At 39.6% G+C, this 21228-nt stretch overlaps 1 protein-coding gene across 1 annotated transcript in view; it reads left to right on the top strand.

The window, feature by feature from the left end:
• Tektin-C (Tektin C) overlaps positions 1-21228 on the top strand; it is a 344208-nt gene that overhangs the window by 3570 nt on the left and 319410 nt on the right. Inside the window, exon 3 of the mRNA XM_043425772.1 lies at positions 15557-15847. Coding sequence (XP_043281707.1) covers positions 15557-15847 — 291 coding nt within the window. The remainder of the gene's footprint in view (positions 1-15556; positions 15848-21228) is intronic.

The raw sequence follows: 21228 nt of genomic DNA, 5'->3' as shown, positions 1-21228 counted from the left end.
TTAAATACCCTCTGTTTCCCTCTGTACGCATAGATGTGATCCATCAGATCTAGAAGAGCCCTGATTTTTATTTGAATGAGCAATTTGAATGAAAAGTGATGGGCCGGACAAGTACTTTTAGCACATATTTAAACATAATTTGTACCGATACGAAATCGACGTCGAATATTGTGAATACCAGGGGATCCTGAAAGTCTGAGAAGAATCGATTTTCTTCTAAGTAAGTCTCTGCCACCATAGAGTAACAAATGACTTTTACCTTCGATGCGATTTTTTTTTGGATTTGAACGTTTCTCAGAACAATTTCATATTGTGAAAAATTATGTATTATATACTAATAAAATACTTATCCTCCGATTGATGCCATAAATTGTAGTGCTGCACATAACTCAGATGGTAACTTTTTTGATTCACTTGAACTTTCTCAAGTTCCGGGTGCTTCCCGTAAGAATGAATTTCTCACGTCCTATTTGAATTTTTTTTTTCCTTTACAATATAATTACAGATTTGTATTTTTTTTAATATAATATTTTTTCATGATTTGTGAAAGCTTTTCTTAATTGTTTTGTTGAAATGATTTACAGTTGGTTTCGTAATTTTTTTTACATGCCATTATGTTTTGAATTTTTTTCACTCGTCATCCGATGTACTCGTCACTTTTGCATTTATTTGACCACGTTTTGTTCCTTTGAACCAAACGTGTTTCACGCATTACCATGATTTAACAGATTCATTTTTTTATTCATTGCGTTTGAAATGGTTTTTTTTTATAATTATCAATACCCCTAGGAAAAAAAGGTTGGGACAAGTACATTGATGGCCCCTCGTTTGCTGATAATTCCATCTATAAAAAAAACTTTAAAAAAAATACAGAACAATTCGAAAAACATTTCACAAATCTTTAAAAAACATTATCTTTAAAAAAAAACTGATTTGTATCTATTTTTTAAAGTGTCAAAAGTATCAAATAACAAGTAAAAAATAAAAAACCGAAAAATCGTGCTTGAAATCATTTTGGAAACTGATGCCTCATTCTTCTTATTTGATTCGAACAGTTAAATCAATTGAAAAAAATTCCATCTAATATACGTGCAGCATTAAAATTTATTATATCAATTTGAGGCCAAGTATTTTTTAATAAATTGAAAAAAGTTCCCATTTGAGTTACGTGCAGCACTAAAATTTGTGATATCAATCGGTGGAGAAGTATTTTATTAGTAACTCCAAATTTTTACATTATTAAATTGGTCTAAGAAGCTTTTAAATTCAAAAAAATCACATGCAAGCTAGTCATTTCTTACTCTATGGTGGCAGAGACTCATAAGAAAATCGATTACTTTCAGACTTTCAGGAGCTGCTGATATTATTCACAATATTCGACGTCGATTGGATCGATACAAATTATGTTTAAATATGAGTTAAAAGTACTTGTCCGGCCCATCACTTTCCATTTAAATTGTTTATTCAAATAAAAATCAGGGCTTTTTTAGAACTGATGGAGCACAAATATTCATGCAGAGGGAATTTAGAGAGTTATCTTCAAGTAATTTTCCCTTAATTGCACTAATTTAATAAGAATGGAAACGAATTGTCCCGTAATATACGAGGGATGTTATTGTGCACCGATAATTAAAAAACATTTTGCATATTAAATATGTTCAAACTTCCAAAATAAGTCCCCAGTTTGTATTGGAATGACGGCAATTTTTACTTCTCACTTCTTCCAGCGAACGAATTTCATTCGGCATAACTAACCTATACTATTATTAAGAACATTAAACTAATAATAAATCGCCTTTTAATAAATTTTTAACCGGATTCTGCCGTTCAATTTCGTTTTTTTATGATTGATTTTTATTTGAATGAATAGTGATGAGCCGGACACGTACTTTCAACTCATATTTAAACATAATTTGTATCGATCCAATCGACGTCGAATATTGAAATGGCACTCCCTTTTATTCGAACGAAATATCACATTTGAATCCCGCGCCACGCGAGCTCGTACTCAGCTGCTCGACGCGACTCTCCGTGGCTCGGCGTAAAAGCTATTACTTTATTAAGAAAAACTTTTTTCTCTCATAATTACTCACATTTTGCGTTCCGAGACTACAATTCATTTAATTTTTATACGAGGCAAGATTTAATTAAACAAAACAAATTAAAAATTCAGTTTAGAAGGCAATTGAGAGTGTCCAGAGAAAACTTGTCCAGAAAAGCCCTATTGCGCACTGGATCCAACGGAAATGAACAGTCGCGAACGAGCTTTTGGTTCCAGGAGAAATAATGATTGAAACGATCAGAAATTATTAATTTAACAATAATAAAAAGAAAGTTTGATTTATTTAATTTAGAAAAAGTAAAATATGATTTTTGGTCGTTAAAAACATTTATTTTTACACAGAGATCATTAAGTTCTCAAAAGCGAGGGAAAACAGCCTCACGTTTGTCCAATCACGGCGCGAGCGGGAATTAGCGACCCAATCCGAGAATTTAGAGATCAAATTCGGGTCTGAGATTAATTTTCGAGGCGAATCAAAATTCGAGTTATTTTTAGAATGAATTATTATCATGATCTCTTTGTTCAAACTGGACAAATTTCTTGACATAAGAGAGCGATACCACACGTAAATTGGACAAGTTTATTGAAATTAGGGAAATATTTTCATGTACACCCCGAAACACCAACGATTTGCATTACATTTAATTTTGTACATAAAAAAACGGTGAATAAACACGATTGTTTTAATTTCAAACACCAATTCACACGCTCTCGTTCTTTTCATGCCTGCTCCTAAAAATTTAATAGCTCGAAAACACGCGTAGCGGGTCACGTTTAAAAGCGTACCGTTAGAATATTGTGAATAATATCAGAAGCTCCTGAAAGTTTGAAAAGAATCGATTTTCTTATAAGTCTCTGCCACCATAGAGTAAGAAATGGCTAGCTTGCATGTGATTTTTTTTTATTTAAAAGCTTCTAACAATAAGAACAATTGCATAATGTTGAAATTAGGAGTTACTCATAAATTACTTGTCCTTCGATTGATATCATAAATTTTAGTGCTGCACGTAATTCAAGTGGTAACTTTTTTCAATTCATTAGAAAATACTGGGCCTCAAATTGATATAATAAATTTTAATGCTGCACGTAAATTAGATGGAAGTTTTTTAAATTGATTTAGCTGTTCGAATAAAATCAGAAGAATGAGGCATCAGTTTCCAAAATTATTTCAAGCGCGATTTTTTGGTTTTTTTATGTTTTATTTGTTATTTGATGCTTTTCACAATTTAAAAAATAGATACAGATTAGTATTTTATTTTTTTTAAATACCGGGCGCTCTGGTCTAGTGGTTAGCGTGCTTGCCTCCTAACCAGAGCATCAGGAGGCCCTCGGTTCGATTCCCGGTCTCGTAGACTTTTCGCGAGAATTAAATATGGATGTGACGTAGCTCCAGACGTATGTATGGGTCACACACAGGTACCTGTACCGGTGTGACACATGCATATGACTGTAGTTCATATTGACATTCCCGCGATACCGTGAAATGAGCTCAGGGCCGAGCTGTAGTGGCACAGATTTTCCGCAATTTCCCTGTGCCCATGGAATCGAGTGCCATGGCAAATGCGCTACAGAGGGGGAAAGTCGGGTGCGGCCGCATGGGGGCCTGGTCACTGATCCGGACCAGACCCCCAGGGGGGGATAGGCTACTGACTCGGGCCGACCCTGTAATAGGCGAATAGCCTCGACGCTGGGGGACAATAAATAAAATAGTATTTTTTAAATATAATGTTTTTTCAAGATTTTTGAAATTTTTTCAAATTGTTCTGTATTTTTTTTTATAAAGTAATTTTTTTTACAATTAAAAAAAAAAATTCATATTTTTTTTATGGATGGAATTATCAGCAAACAAGGGATCATCAATATACTGTAACGAGATTTTTCCCCGCAAACGGTCCAACCTGTCCCTTCTCGACTCACCTGACCCGCTAAGGGGTGGCGGCGTACCGGCGAGGTCGGGCTGGGCGCTAGGTACCGTAGTACCGTCGGAATACCGACTTGTTTTTCGCCCTCCCTCGCCAAATACGACCCTCCGAGCCACCCGACACAGGTGACCGAGGACGGTTCGGCTACTCAGCTCCAACTGAGGAACTAAGTGGTAGGGGGGCTGGCCCACGATGAGAGTAACAACACGGGAAAACATAAAGGGGTCAAAAGAGGTACTCAACGCGTGATTATGTCAGCTCAAAATGCGATTTATTAGTCGAAGGTAGTCGTGACTTGCAAACAATAATACAAGAAAATAATAACACAAATTAGATCCGATCGAATTAATAAACAAAACCATAAAGGAAATGAAATGAGCTATCGAATCAATCGCACGCGAGGAAAGGAATCCCGCTAAAGAAAATCTGGACTCACCGCTGCGAGGTAGTCCAAAATGGATAGGTAAGCAGCGGTGCGTCGCGGCTTGTAGGCAACTTGACGGCTCCATTTACACAAGAAAATATAATGTAATGACGTAGCAATCGCACACGAAAGAAATAACTCCCGATAGAGAAAGTATGGAATCACCGCTGCGAGGTAGTCCGAAACGGATAGGTAAGCAGCGGTGCGTCGTGGCTTATAGGCAACTTGACGGCTCCATTTACAAAAGAAAATATAACATCGTCTTAATCATACGCGACAGAAAGAAATTCCGATAATGAAACACAGGGAATCACCGCTGCGAGGTAGTCCAAAAATGGATAGGTAAGCAGCGGTGTGTCGTGGCTTGTAGGCAACTTGACGGATCCCCGTTACACAAGAAAATATAATGTCGAGTTAATCGTACGCAAAAGAATAAATCCCGACGAGGGAGTAATGTTTTGCCAGGGATTCTCGACTACGAAATATACAAGAAATAGTACGCCAGAACATAATGTAACGAAATCGGCTTAGAGATAGCACGCGCGGCGAGCGCGAAGCGCAAGAAAAAAAGGTAAACACGCGAGGACGACGCTGGCCTTGAGCGCGTGCTGAGAGAGAGACTGAGGCGAACCCGGTGGTTCGCAAACGCGATATTACAAAATCGAGGAAAAGTACGACGCAATATTCATCGTACTATACCCGCAAAATTCTCACAGAAAATACTCTAATATTAATGAAATAATTACAAATAAAGAGGGGCCGATTCGGATCGTGATTGTCCTTCCCCGTGATTCCCCAAACTCATAATTATTACCACGCGGAGATGAACGCGAGACTATCGCAAAAGATCACGATCGCATGGTTCGCCAAAGAAAATATAATAAACGCCAAAGTAATTCGAAAGGAAACGACAAATAATTAGAGAATCACGGGGTTGAATACGACAATAGAGGAAAAGAGGAACGAGCTCACCGAGAGTTCCTTCGAATCAGCCAATACCAGCAAGGTAATCAAAAGGGCACTTACATTTGACTCACGGCACCGGTTATCGATCGTAGACTGGTGATCCCTCGCCTCGTTCGTAGGCAAGAGCTCCCGAATTCGCGCTATCCCCACCACTCATTACCCCCCACGAAGGGCCACGCGCCCGTGTCCCAGCACTGGATTATTCTCCGTCTCTCCTATCCTCACGCCTCACGTGGTACTTCGGAGTTCTTCGCGTATTACGTTGGAATGTTATCCCCACTTCGATCTAGTGAACGAGGATCGATGTGGCTGATACGGTTCTCAAATCCCGCGCTCGAGTACAGGTCCTTCCAAATAATCGTTCCTTGGTCGCCTTCCTCTAGGGCCATTCGGCGTTCGTCTCCGGAAAGAGGGGAGGCCTCCCTCATGAATCCAAGCGTCCCTGAATCCACGGTGGGCCCACTCTTAAACCACTAGGAAATTCAGCACCTCCAACTCGGAAACGAACCCGAACCCCATTAGACGAGGCGCCGATTTGACTCGGTCCGCGGTTCCCAAGGATACGATGGTGGGGTTGCAACTCTTGATTGCTACAGTAGGAGGACTAGCGGGCGGCCACTGACACTGGGCCTTTTTCCGGCGCTAGTCCTTGATACCCACTCACAGATTTCGATGAATAAATCCGGAGTACGGATCCGCACTCGAGCACGCGATTTAACCGAAAGAAAGATATTTTTACTAATCGTGCTGAGACACTAGCGCGTTTTCCCGCGCGAGAGGCAACGACGTGGGGCGAAATGGGCCAAAGTGCAATAAAAGAAAATGATACTGAATAATACGGCTCAATTACCGGGCTTTATCTCTCTCAGTCTCCTCTCACGCCACACTCTCGACCGCGTTCACAGGTATTCGCGGGTTACGCGATGAAATTAGATGCGTTTCGCCGCCAAGACAGAATCATACTTAATAAAATAAAACCAACTAAAATATTTCGTCTCCACGCCAGTTGAGTCTCCGCTCGGTCCAGCCCCGTGAGTCGCCGTGCGTCGGTCAAGTAGGACCGTAAATCCGGTCCACTGGTCAACACGGAACCGTACGAGTGGCATGGCTCAAAATGTCACGTCACAGTACTTGTCCCGACCTTTTTTTTCCTAGGGGAAGTTTATGGTTTGATATCAAGTCTTTTTTCTCAAAAGTTCCTTATTTATGTTCAGATGACTATATCATTTTAGTTTAAATTTCTATGAATTATTTATGATTTTCGGCTTACAACGTTGGTTTTCACGAAAAAAGACCTATTTTTCGTCATAATTGTTCTGGAAATATTTCGTCACACGTCCGTTCTTGGACTTTGGGGATTTTTTTCCTAGTACTCTAATATGTTATGCTTATTGGGAACGCAAGAGCACGGTGGAAAACGGGTTGTAGGCCGTGATATGCTTTTCGGCTTTTAACTTTGGTTTCCACGAAAAAAGACCTATTTTTTGTCAAAACTGTACCGAAAATATTTCGTCACAGGTCTGTTCTCGGACTTTGGCGATTTTTTTCCTTGTACTCTAATATGTTTTGTCAATTAGGAACCGAAGAGCACGGTGGAAGGCGGGTTGGAGGCTGAGATGTGATTTTCGGCTTATAACGTTAGAAAAAAGAAAGGAAAAGAGGAAAGACAGATCAAATTGAAGACACAACAAATCCAACAGAATTGGCCATTTTGAAATGTCGTTTTTGCATTCTGAATCTAGACATTTTCGTGTCATCCAAAACGTGCCCCCGATGAAATATATTTCCAATATTTGCAAGTGGCCTCTGACAAGGAAAGTCTTTCCACTGTCCCTCTTTGATTTTAATGAAACTTGAATATGTAATTCTACATCAAAATCTAAGAGACACTTATTTTTTTTTATCGGCGGAAAAACGTTTCTAGGGGGTGAAATCATCCCTTGAAGTTAAGACCACTGAGAGGTACTTTTCAGGTTTCACTTATTTCCACTTGAGATAATCGAATGCACCCAAATGGATAATTACCTTATTGATAAACGATGAAAAATGCAACTGGTTTCACATCGGAGGGTTGCATAAGAAAAAAGTTATAGTGGTTGAAATTTACAAAATCGTTATAACAAAAAAACTATTGCACCTATCTCAATGAATTCAATTGCATTTTGAAGAGGGTAAAAAAATAGTAGATACGGGTTTTTGCGCTTTCCTCGAAAATCAAGTTAAGGGGGTGAACTACCCCTATGTATGTTTACGTTTAATCTCAATCAAACGGCAGTAATTCTTTTTTTTTCTTATTTCTTCTCCTCGTAATACGTTTATTCTTCAAATTCTCAACTTCCACATATCAACCGATGGATGGATTTTTCCCGAAATTACATTTTCTTAACTGGTGAAAGTGATAGAACCAAAAGTATACGTCCAATCTTAATGATTTTTTTTTATTTGAAGGCATTTTGATACTCTTCTAGTTATACTTAAAAGATTCCATTTTCAAAATTTATTTAAACAATGGATTTGATCTACTTGAACAAGGAAAATCGGAAAAAATCGAATTTTTCCGTTGAAAATTCAACCCCTTTACCAATTTTTTATTTTTTGTAACTTTTTACGGTATTCATACGAATCATATCCATAGTTTAAAAGAACTGACTTATTTTTTTTTTCCGCGAAAAATTACAGATTGGATAACTTTTTCGAATAACAATTTTTTTTATTAGTTAATAATGAATAAACTACAAGATAAATTTAAAAATATGTATTTTTCAAACTTTTCACAACAATCTCGTAAATACTGACGTATTTTCATTGTTATCATATCTCCTCCCTTCACTTGACGGTGTTATTTGAGAATCATCTCTGTTCAGTCTGTGAGTGAAAATATTGCTAGTGTTCGCTGTTCCTGGTGTAAAAAGTCGCTATGTTTTAAATACTTTTTCGATGATTATCATTACTGCAGTACTTACAACGGTTAATAGAGCACACCATTATATGTTCGCTTCTATTTATCGTTATAGTGATTATTTTGTTGACATATTATCAATAAAAGATACAAGCATATTTTACTAGTTTTTCTATAAGTCATCACAAAACCTGGTCCTTTCAACCAGAACGAATATGTGTATAGGCGCTTATCGTATGCCTATGTTTTTATCTCATTGCCAAATATAAATCAGTCAGAATTATCGATAAGTCAGATACAAATACTTTTCCATCTAAAGATTCACCTATAAATAAGTTGGAATTTAGATAAAATCGTTCATTAAATGTTATATCCGCAACATTGTTGTTGTACCTTTGAAGAAAAAACGTATTACGAAGAGAAGAAATAAGAGAAAAAAAAGAATTTCTGCCGTTTGATTGAGACTAAACGTAACCATACATAGGGGTAGTTCACCCTCTTAACTTGACTTTCGAGGATCACCCCTCAAAGTACCCTTCAAGGGATGATTTCGCCCCCTAAAAACGTTTTTCCGCCGATAAAAAAAAACGTATCTCTTAGATTTTGATGTAGAATAACATATTCAAGTTTCATTAAAATCGAAGAGGGACAGCGGAAAGACTTTTCCTTGTGAGATCCAATTATCTACAGTTTGATAGTTGCAGAAAAAAGGCACTCGGAAACATTTATTATGTCAGAACTCAAAGAAGCAAAAAAAAACTGAGCGTACTTAATTCAACGGAGTAACGGAATTCAAAGACGTTTAAGGTACCTGCATTGGTTTTGGAGGAAAACAATTTCAGGAGAATTTAGAAATGAATTTAGAAATTTAAAAACTCAGAATAGAATAGAAAGAGGAAAATTTAGGAATTTAGAAAAGCTGAAGATGTTTGTGATGAATTTTTGAGATTTTGACGGGGTTCTTTTAGATGAGTTTGAATTTAGAGGAGGAGAGTTGTCCGACATTAGTCTCTTGGAGGTTCGCTGCCAACTGGCTTACAACTAGAGTTTTTTTTAACTTGGTTGGAGTTAGAAGATGAGATGCATTTTCAGGGATTGGATGCTGTAAAGGGGAGTTATTCTATGAGGTTTTTCAGTTTGGATTGGTTAATAGGACGTAAAGTTGGTGGTGTGACTTGGTGATTGGATTTAAATATGATTGGAGGAAAAGTCGCACGAGGTTTTCTCAGAATTAGGGAAAGTGCGTTGAGCGGAGTTTCTAAGATCTGCACGTGTTCCACTTCAAATTGGAGAGTGCGTTTTCGAGACTCGTGGGAAACATAACTTTCGAAACGCAACTTTGAAGTTTCATGTGAGTCTAGAAAATGTTACTTGGATAATAAATTTAAGAACAAGGAGTATTTATGATTTCCTGGGCTCGACATGTACTTTAGGTAATGGCTGAAAGTCGCTGGATGTCTGGGGTGCACATGCGTTTGCAAGTACTTTGAAAAATGGAAAGTTGAAGAAAAAAAAAGGTATGTGAGAGTGTCGAGTATGTCGCAGGATGTACTGATTTACAATCTACGTGCTGCTCAGAGATCGGCATCAATAGTTTTTTGCCACTAATTTTGATAATTATTGTCAATTGATTAAAAATCAGTAATTATTTCAAGTTACATTATCAATTGAACAAATAATTAGAAATTGATAGAAACTTTATTGCCAAATGACGATTCATTTTTTAATTGATGGAGGAGATATTACCAATTGACGAAAAATTTCCAATTGAAGAAGGGGATATTGCCAATTGGCCAACCAATTTTCAATTGATGGAGGAGATATTGCCAGTTGACGAAAATTTTTCAATTGATCCTGAATGTTCTATCAATTGACCATATAAAATCTAATACTAGAAAAATTTTTGGCCAATTGGTGGATCGTCCATTGGCGATCCGGGCGATACCAGCGCCTGATTTAAGCATACATAAAATGCGATACTTCTGTGATCATCATCTACGACGCTTAGTTCGACGGCTCGATGGTTTCCGATATCTAGGTCGACGGATCCATAGATTTCGATGTCTAGATATATTTCTCCATGGTTTTCGATGTCCAGGCATATTTCTCCATGGTTTTCGATGTCCAGGTCTGTTTATCCATGGTTTTTGATGTCTAGGTGTGTTTATCCATGGTTTTTGATGTCTAGGTGTGTTTATCCATGGTTTTCGATGTCTAGGTATACTTCTCCATGGTTTTCGATGTCCAGGTATATTGCTCCATGGTTTTCGATGTCCAAGCATATTGCTCCATGGTTTTCCATGTCCAAGCATATTGCTCCATGGTTTTCGATGTCCAGGAATATTGCTCCCTGGTTTTCCATGTCTAAGTATATTCCTCCATGGTTTTCGATGTCCAGGCATATTGCTCCATGGTTTTCGATGTCCAAGTATATTCCTTCATGGTTTTCGATGTCCAGGCATATTGCTCCATGGTTTTCGATGTCTAAGTATATTTCTCTATGTTTGTCGATGCCCAAGCATATTGCTCCATGGTTTTCGATGTCCAGGTATATTGCTCCCTGGTTTCCCATGTCTAAGATATTCCTCCATGGTTTTTGATGTCCAGGTATATTGCTCCATGGTTTTCGATGTCCAAGCATATTGCTCCATGGATTTCGATGTCCAAGTATATTCCTTCATGGTTTTCGATGTCCAGGCATATTGCTCCATGGTTTACGATGTCTAGGTATACTTCTCCATGGTTTTCGATGTCCAGACATATTGCTCCGTGGTTTTCGAAGTATAGGTCGACGGGTCCATGGTTTCCGATGTCTAGGTCGAAGGATCCATGGTTTTCGATGTCTAGGTATATTTCATCATGGTTTTCGATGTCTAGGTATATTTCTTCATGGTTTTCGATGTCTCGGTATACTTCTCCATGGTTTTCCCAGGAATATTGCTTTATGGTTTTCGATGTCTAGGTATAGTTTTCCATGGTTTTTAATGTCTCGGTATATATCTCCCTGGTTCTCGACGTCTAGGTATATTTATTCATGGTTTTACATGTCTCGGTGGACGGCTTCATGGTTTTCAATGTCTAGGTATACTTTTTTATCGAAAACCATGAAAAACTATGCCAAGACATCGAAAACCATGGAGGAATATACCTAGACATCGAAAACCATCGAGAAATATACTTAGACACCGAAAACCATGGATCCGTTGACCTAGACATCGAAAACCATGGAGCCGTCGACCTAAGACATCGAAAACTATGGAGCCGGCGAACTAGACATCGAAAACCATGGCGCCGTCGACCTAGAGATCGAAAATCATGGAATCTTCGACCTAGACATTGAAAACCATGGCGTCGTCGACCTAGACATCATAAACCATGGCACCGTCGACCTAGACATCGAAAATCATGGCGCCGTCGACCTAGAGATCGAAAATCATGGAATCTTCGACCTAGACATTGAAAACCATGGAGTCATCGACCTAGACATTGAAAACTTTGGCGTCGTCGACCTAGACATCATAAACCATGGCACCGTCGACCTAGACATCGAAAACCATCTCGCCGCCGACCTAGAGATCGAAAATCATGGAGTCTTCGACCTAGACATTGAAAACCATGGCGTCGTCGACCTAGACATCATAAACCATGGCACCGTCGACCTAGACATCATAAACCATGGCACCGTCGACCTAGACATCGAAAACCATGGCGCCGCCGACCTAGAGATCGAAAATCATGGAGTCTTCGACCTAGACATTGAAAACCATGGCGTCGTCGACCTAGACATCATAAACCATGGCACCGTCGACCTAGACATCGAAAACCATGGCGCCGCCGACCTAGAGATCGAAAGTCATGGAGTCATCGACCTAGACATCAAAAACCATGGCGTCGTCGACCTAGACATTATAAACCATGGCGCCGTAAACCTGGACATCGAAAACCATGGAGTCGTCGACCTAGAGATCGAAAACTATGGCGCCGTAAACCTGGACATCGAAAACCATGGACTCGTCGAGCTAGATATGGAAAACCATCGAGCCGTCAACCTGAGCGTCGAAGAAGATGCTCACGGACGTATCGCATTCTATGTATGCGTAAATCAGGCCCTGGTATCGCCCGGATCGCCAATGGATGATCCACCAATTGGCCAAACATTTTTCTAGAATTTAATTTTATATGGTTAATTGACAGAACGCTTTGGATCAATTGAAAAATTTTCAATTGGCAATATCTCCTCCATTCAATGGATATTGGTTGGTCAATTGGCAATATCTCCTCCACCAATTGGAAATTTTTCGTCAATTGGTAATATCTCCTCCATCTATTGGAAATTGGTCTGTCAATTGACAATATCTTCTCAATCAATTGGAAATTTTTCCCCAATTGGTAATATCTTCTCCATTAATTAGAAATTGGTTAATCAATTGACAATGTAATTTATAATAATTAATGATTTTTAATCAATTGATAATAATAATTTTTGCAATGTGCGTTTTTGATCAATTTAAACATGAAAAATGAAAAATTTTTTTTTGCCGATCTCTGGTGCTGCTTTAGGGTAACTTGGATACTGTGAAGTATGTACTATGTTTAAATATATTATTGAATATGAGCTATTTATCGACGAATGATGATAGAGATCTAGAAATATGCTCGTGACAGTGGCAGTGTTTGAAAAGAAAAAGTGAGAAGTGTTCAGCTCGAGACTGGGACATAACAACTGTGACGTGACATTTTGCCCCGCCACCCGCCACTCGTACGAATCGTGTCGACCAGTGGACCGGGTTTACGGCCCATTTTGACGCCGTTCGACTCGTCAGGTGTTGGTCGGAACGAGGCTCATCGTCACATAATTATAAGATTTATTTTAAGAATTGCGTATAGTACCTTTGGAGCGACAATTTACTAAGTCTAATAACCGTTACCTTTTACCTCCGTGTGCAACGAGAAGAAAGAATTTTGGATTGTCTAATTTTGAGTTTTGATGAAGTTTCCTTTTGACTATTTCGTTTGTTTTTGAGAGATTTGGTGTTACCGTCACTACATTTGGCCCCGCAAGCATAATTCATTTGGCGTTACTTTTCTGCTGTTCGAGCCGATCTCGCTTGCGAGAATCATTCTTCTCAGGCCGTCTTCGAGTACCGAAGAACATTCTCGACCTGCGGGCGATTGAAACAGCACGCTGGCATAAGCCATTTATTGAACGCCGCCCGTGTCTTTCCCGCCGTAGTAACCCAGAGTTGCACCGCCTGCAATACCATGAATTCGGGTGTCACAGTCCGTGTGAAGCGGCGCTTCGTCAGGTGGGGTGTGGGGGGCTTATCGTTGTGGGCCCACCGTGACATCCAGAGTCGTGAAGGAGGCCTCCCCTCGGCCTTCCAGAGCTGCCCGCCGGATCCCCAAGAGGAAAGACACCCAGATCACGGTCACCTTGTCGAGAAGTGTGTTTCGAGTGAGCGAGAAAGATAACAGCAGCAGAAGGGTAATTATTGCGATATTGTGTAAAAAAGCGTAACGGGAATTACCCTCCGTACACGCTCCATTGTTTTGAGTTTCTCGCGAAAGCACGAGCAAAGAGTCCGTACTCTAGTTCGCGCCTAGCGCGTGAGCGCTGTTGTTCATGGGCCTAGTGGTGGGGAGAATACAGAATCTGGAGGACCGCTCGTACGCACGAGGAGTCTTCTTTCGATCACCTCACCGGCGAGTCACCAATACCTCCCGATCATCGAGGCCCCTTTTGTCCTTCGGCGTGCGACGAGCTGGTTCCTCGGTAAGCCCTTTCTCTTTCTCCCCGAATGATTAATGGAGTTGAGCATTTCGAGTTTTCGGAATTTAGTTCCGGTTTATTTGGCGTTTCGGGGAACATGTGTGTCGAAGTTTCGAGCGAGATTGCGGCCGATACTTCCCATGTTCCCAAATTTTGTAGTTTTTGCGGTTCAGCTCCACTAATCGATTCGATATTAATTTGGGTCCATTCAGTATAGTTTATTTGACGTAATTCAATAGCGCATTAATTAATTGAGTGGAGTTTAATGTCGAATTTTGATGTCGTATTTTGTGTAGTACGCGCTGGAATATTCCATGCAGCCACGTTTCTCCCTCTCCCTGCACGCGTTGAGGCTCTAGCGAGCACGGTCGTTCGCGCGATGTTTTCGCTCCGTCTCTCTCGCACTTATTGTCACGCGTCGTCTATACGGCGATTTATTCTGTCTTTTGTATTGCGTATTTTTCAGCCGTTCCTTTTGCGTTCGTATTTATTTCTTTTGCTCTATTTCGTGACGATCGTATCATTTTTGCGTTTCTTTATGGTGAATTGTCTTGCGGCGCTCTCCCGTTACCTATGTTACCCTTTTCAAAAATTATCTTGCTATTAGTTCTATGATTTATTTTATCGTCTAACGCCGCTACTGTACGGTACTGATCGTTCGGGAATTTCGGTGTTACCTCGCGCTTAGCCGAAATTCGCTTCACTATTATCTTCGATTACCTTTCGTCGCGTATCTTCGAGTTTTCTCGCGATCGAGAACTCAGGTAGGGAATTACTTGGTGTCGATTACCTTTTACCTGAATTTACCTAGGACACCGGTTGTTCTGGCGTTGGTTACCTTTTACCTGTTACCTAAGGCATCTGCTCGTCAGATTGCTGATTATCTTTTACCTACAATGCCAGAGCATCGGTCGTCGATTACCTACGACATCCGCGAAATTGCGAAGCGATTACCTATTACCTGAATTACCTGATGAATTCGAGTAAGCCGGGCACGGAAACCGCGTTGCCGTCCGATACGTATTAGCCATGCGATTCTAGCGAGCCGTAAATTGAATTTCCTTTCCAATTTTTATTTTATATAGAATCCAATCTCGCTATTATTCATCTTGTCCTGTACTTTTGTTTGTTTGACGAACTTGTGAATAAATGGTTAATCTTTTCCGAATCTTCTGTCTGTGTCGCTTATTTGCTTTGCGTTGTGAATTGCTACTTTTCTCCAAGGATCTCCCCCTCTACCTTTTGTATCTCAGATGAGCTGAGTAGTCGGACCGTGCTCGGTCATTCGTTCCCCTCGTGTACTCTAAATTCTAGTTTTGCGTTGCGTTACGATCGCGAGAATCGACGAAAATAAAGTCGATTAATTCGACGGTACTTTGTACCTAGCGCCCAGTTCATTCTCGCCGCCAGAGAGTCATACGAGAAGGAGCGAGTGAGCCGAGAAGGGACTTCATCGTACCTACCCTGGAAAATCTTGTTACACAACATATGAAGAACATTTATATAATTTTAGATGTCGTTGCTCGGAAGCTCAGCAAGAATTGGCAGAACGACTTGTAAGTGAATCTACCAACATTTGCAACTCCAGTATAGAAGCTATTAAAGCAAACAAAAAAGAAACCGATCATCGGATTGAGGAAAAGCTGGGGGACATACAGATTATCAAGGAAGAATTGTTGCAAACTCGTAAAGATGTTTTACTTGAGATTGATGCACTTTCGACTGCAAAGGACCGTGTCAACGATGCTATATCTTCTATCAAAAAAAATGCATTCATCATTTGTCAGAAGTGCCTTATTACCAGGTAATACAAAATTGAATCTCATTGTGTATAAGATTGGAGTGGTATTATTGTTCTTCTGGGCGTTTTGCTTGAATTTTTACGAATTATATGGTTGTCACTATTTCAAACATTGAACGCGTTTATTGTGGTACTGCAAACACCTACCAGCCGTGAAATGAGTGCTCTCACTGCTACTCCCATTGGAATTGGATCCCTACAAACGCTTTCAATGGGATGAGCCTTCAAGTTAAACGTATTTTGGTATACTTTATCCACCCTCCGACTGCTTTTAGGGTGAAAATAAGGGCGATGTGTGTGAATGTCTGCGATTAACTGCTGAAAAAGGTTTTTCGTTATCACCACACAATCTCTGTATCAGTGGCACCTGTTTTTTTAGTATTTTGATATCTTGATGCCATTTTGGGACTCATTTATAGTGTATCAGAGAGAGTGATATCAGGGAAAAAAGTTAAGGGAAGTACATTGATGATCTTGTGTTGTCGCATGTCATCACAAAAAGTGTACAAAGAAATTCCATGGAAAAAAACCATGAACCCTACTGAAAATTATTTCAACACTATAATTAAAAAAAAAAATTACAAATCAGGAAAAACCATATGGAAAATAAAAATTTATAAATCTGTAATTATTTTATAAAGTGAAAAGAAATTCAAATAAAACGCGAGGAAAATTTAAATACATAACTCAAAAATATTGCAAACGTAAAAAATTAAAAAATCTCGCGTAAAAACATTTAAAAAACCGATGTCATATTCTTCTCATCTTATTCTAAAGGAGGATCAACTAAATGAACTGAAAAAGTTTCCATCTAATTAGTTACATCATATTATGTTATGTTATATTCAATGTTTGCAATGCTTATCTTATCATCATTTCTATAATTTCGTATTTTTTCATTTTATATTCCATTCATTACATATTTTATTTTATTCTATTTTATTTTATTCTGTTATTATTTGCTCTATATTTTACTTCATTGTATGTTAATTTTAAGATTCTTATGTCTCTGCGAATTATTGTAAGCCTCACCGGCACTCAATTGTATGTAACAATTTGCCCAAAGGATTTAATATCCGCGGCATAAATAAACTTCATCATCATCATCATCATCATCATCATCATCATCATCATCATCATCATCATCATCATCTTTGAGTCAGAGAAAGTACTGTCAAGTTTCGTCTGTGTGTTTAAAGTTTTTTTTACAAAGTACTTACTCAGTGATTATTTGTACAAACTGTTCTATCGCTTAATGTTTAAAATGATAAATTTTCTGTGATTATTTATTTGTGGTGGAAGCGATTTATGTACCTAATATTTATTAAGACAGTGACCGAGTCTGTGTGAGCGTGCTCCCGCCTTTTCTGTGCCGTTACGCGTTACGGAAAATTGGGTGATTTCCAATATTTATTTTTTTCAATGAAATTTTCCTGTCCGGTCTTTATGGGCTGATGAATTGTTTTTAGTTATTTTGGTAAATTTGTGCCATTCGCTCTCTAGTTTAATTCATAAACTCAGTGCTAAATATCCGTGTCGTGAATGTGATTGCAAGGTTATGACATCTCTATGCTTAACCTAAATCTGTCATCGTGGGATTGTATCATCATTATCGATCGCTATCATCGATTCACATTGCTCTAGGCGACCTCAGCTACTCGCCTTGACACTCCGTTAAGTCTGCCGCTACCCTGGACAGGTTTCTGGTGCTCTATCTTATCGACCATCGACTATACTGCATATATGATCATCGCTTTCTTCGCATCCTACTTATCGATCTACTGAATTCGATTAAATTTCTTTCTAATTTGGCTTCTAAAAATGGCTCAAAAAAGGTGTGCAATCTGCAATCGATTGGCAAAAAATGATATAGTCATATGCACAGGCACCTGCAATGGCGTGTTCCATATAAATTGTGCCTCTACCAAATACGAGATTGACCTCCACGATGAAGTTGCGTTTAGCCACTTCAAATGTGGACCATGCCGCCTAAACTCGCAGGCATATCAGGATGCACCAATGCAAGATCCTCAACTGCCTACATCTGCTCTGGATCAGATTTTAAGACAAATGCAGGCGAATTTTGATCAAATAAACTCAAATTTGGTCTCTCTTCAAAACAATATGTCCTCTAGATTTGAAGCGCTTTCATCTACCTTAAATGGCGCATTGCAAGATATTGTGGAACTTCGTACTGAAATGTCCAACTTGACCGCTTCACATGAAGTAGTAATGGCTAATGTAACAACGTTTCAGACCTACGTTGCTACTCTTGATAGCCGTACAGACAATATAGTCGCGGAAAATACTCTTCTTAAGTCTGCAGTCGACAGGATGAGTTCAACAATAGCGAGTCTGAATTCTCCAGGGATTGTTATGCGTAATCTGCCTGTTACGATTGAAGATTCACCCAGAGTCATGGTGGAAAAAGTTCTAGATGCTCTTGGAATTCCTGACCTGGCTTCGGATATTCTTGTTGTTCGCAGCTTAGACAAAAAAGGCTTCAATGTAATTGGTGAACGTCCAATCAATCAAGGCACTCATTCCCAGTCTCAGGCTTCAAGATCGCTATCTCTTCTGTTTTTTTTTTAATCTATTTCTGTTCGCGATTGTGTAGTGTCAGCAAAACGCGAAAATAAAATTGTATCGGTCCGAGAGGTCTTCTCTCTTAACTCAGACAACAACATCATAATTAAGGACTTCTTACCACCACACATCCGCAATTTGTTGAGTAAAGTTCGTCCTATTGCCAAGCAGCACGGTTGGAAACATGCATGGGGAACTTCACGTGGTGTATTCGCACGAAAAACCGACGGTTCGGAAATACTCACGATAAATTCTGAAGACGATCTTGACAAGATTTTCTGACGCGCTCCAAACTCAGCACCGATTTTTTCAATCTCCGATCACGTCCCTTCAGCTAAACATGACGCCGAAATTCATCCAGAGGATTCACTGAAAGTAACTCTACTAAATGCGAACTCCATACTCGGCCACATAGATTTGATCAGAGCTTATTTTTCCTTAAAATTTTCTCACATTATATCCATCTCTGAAACTTGGCTACATTCTCATATTACTGACGATCTAGTTAAATTGGAAAATTACACTCTTATTAGAAATGATCGGGAAGGAAAACAAGGTGGAGTAGCTTGTTATGTCCATGAGTCGTTAACGGTAAAAATTCTTGCACGGTCACCGGAACAATTTTCGAACTCTCCGGAATATGTAATTTTGGACATACGTTCTGCTCAAAATCCACCTCTTCTCTTCATCTCGATGTATAGAAGACCGAAAGGACTTCTATTTCATGTCTTCCTAGATGATTATCTTCGGTTTGCTCAATTCTATAAAAATATTATCATATGTGGCGATTTATACTGTAATCTACTGAGTAACTCCTTTGAAGCAAAATATTCAAAAGAACTAGCTTATTGCCAAGCTTTACATATTGTAAACTCGGATGCCACTCACCATACTAATATCTCTGATTCATGGCTAGATGTGTTTATTGTTGATGACTGTTGTTGAGTTTTTTAAGAAGATTACCTGGTGTGTAAGCAGGGAATCGTGGATGATTGTATGGCCGGGTAAAAGAAGAAAAGAAATATCTCGAAAACGAAGAATGTTTGTGTAAAAACTGTCAAAAAGATCACAGGTTTTATTGTTCGTAGAAGAGTTCACAGTTTTGAAATATCGAAGCGTACACAGGTGGCCAAAATGGCGGCGAAGTGTTCGAGGGGAGCCGTGAATGATTCGTTTCCGACAATGAAAGAAAATTTTGGAAGAGACCGATGAATCAATTGAAGTGGACGCTATAATTTCACGGGCGTAAATCGCGAGACTAAAACGCGCACTCAACAGAATCAGGATAGAATTATCAGAAGATTGCGAAGGAGAACAGGCGAGAAACACGTGGTGTAGTATAGCACAACGTTCCGAACGGAAGAGAGCAAGGCAGGCGCCGGTCACAACAGGCACGAAGCGCACGAGGGAGGGGAGCCCGCGCAGAGGTGCACAGCACCGCCGAGCTCAAGCGAGAGACCGACCGTCGACTGAAATATCGTCGACTAACATCTCAGCAAAAAATGGTCCTACCCAAGTTTTAAAAAAAGCAAATTGAAGCCTAATAAACCAGCTATCCGGTCCATACCATGGCGTAGTTGAAAAAAATAAATCTACGCTTATGGAATTGATGAAAAAGCATAAAATTTTGCTGTTTTTTTCTCGTACTTTTTCTCAAAATTGCGCACAACATGTAGCTCTGCATTTTTTTCGTCATAAGATCTTGAAATTAAAAACTTGAAGCTTCAATATGCGTTTTTTTAGACCTCGATACGACCATTTTTCACTGAAATACAACAATGTTAAAAATTACTAAAACATGCAGAAAAATTGATATTTAAAACCAAGTTCATGTTTACAGGCACGTCTTCCTCTTACCGGACATAGCTACGGCTTTGCGTAAATCTTTTTTTTATCATCTGGAACCGTTTTGGGGGGCGGCGCGATCAATTTTTTTTTTACCCATATTAAGGGCCACCATAATATATATATATATATTTTTTTTATTTTATATTTGTAAAAAATATAAAATAAAAAAATCTCTCTCTCTATATATATAAATGTTATTTTAAATGAATAAAAAAATCAAAAAAATAAAAATTAAAAAGAAAAAATAAAAAATAAAAATAAAAAATAAAAAATATATATTGAAAAACTCACCAGGGTGACGCGTCTCTCTCCTCGATCCAGTCGCCACGACGTTGTCTCGCGCACCATCGTTTTTCACACGCGCGCGCGCACACACGCACGCACGCGCACACACACACACACACACACACACACACACACACACACACACACACACCTATTCTTCGGCACCGGCCGGGGTATCGACAACGTCGACGAACCCGTCGTCGTCGCCCCCCTCGTCGTACCCGTGATAGCCGTCGGGTACCAGCAGCTCGTTCACGAGTACACCCCCGAGATCCCGGCCGTCCTCAGCAAACAGCAGGACGCTCAGGTGGTGCCGTGTAGGAGGGCTCGTGATGATGGCCGTAAGAGGCCCCTCGCACAGCGCTTCCACCTCGTGGATCGCGTAATAATATTCATCTAAGTAGACGAGGCCGTGGAGGGATCACTCTATCGCGAGCGCTGGTATCGCCTCTAATATCGGTGAGGGGTGGTACAGACAGTCTAAGCTGTAAAATGCACTGTCGCAATGGTCCACCAGATATACCTCGACGTAATCGTAACTATCACGGTGCACGATCTCCCCACGGTACACAATCTGCGAGTCCCGCAGCACCACCACACAACTCACGCCCGGCTCTGCCTCCTCTCTCTGGATAGGCCGGCCCAGCCTCCTGTCTATGAACTCA

The sequence above is a fragment of the Venturia canescens genome, chromosome 8 (genome assembly GCF_019457755.1).
Source record: "Venturia canescens isolate UGA chromosome 8, ASM1945775v1, whole genome shotgun sequence".
Lineage (NCBI taxonomy): Eukaryota > Metazoa > Arthropoda > Insecta > Hymenoptera > Ichneumonidae > Venturia > Venturia canescens.
The sequence above is the reverse complement of the archived record's forward strand: the minus strand, read 5'-3'. Positions and strand labels throughout refer to the sequence as shown.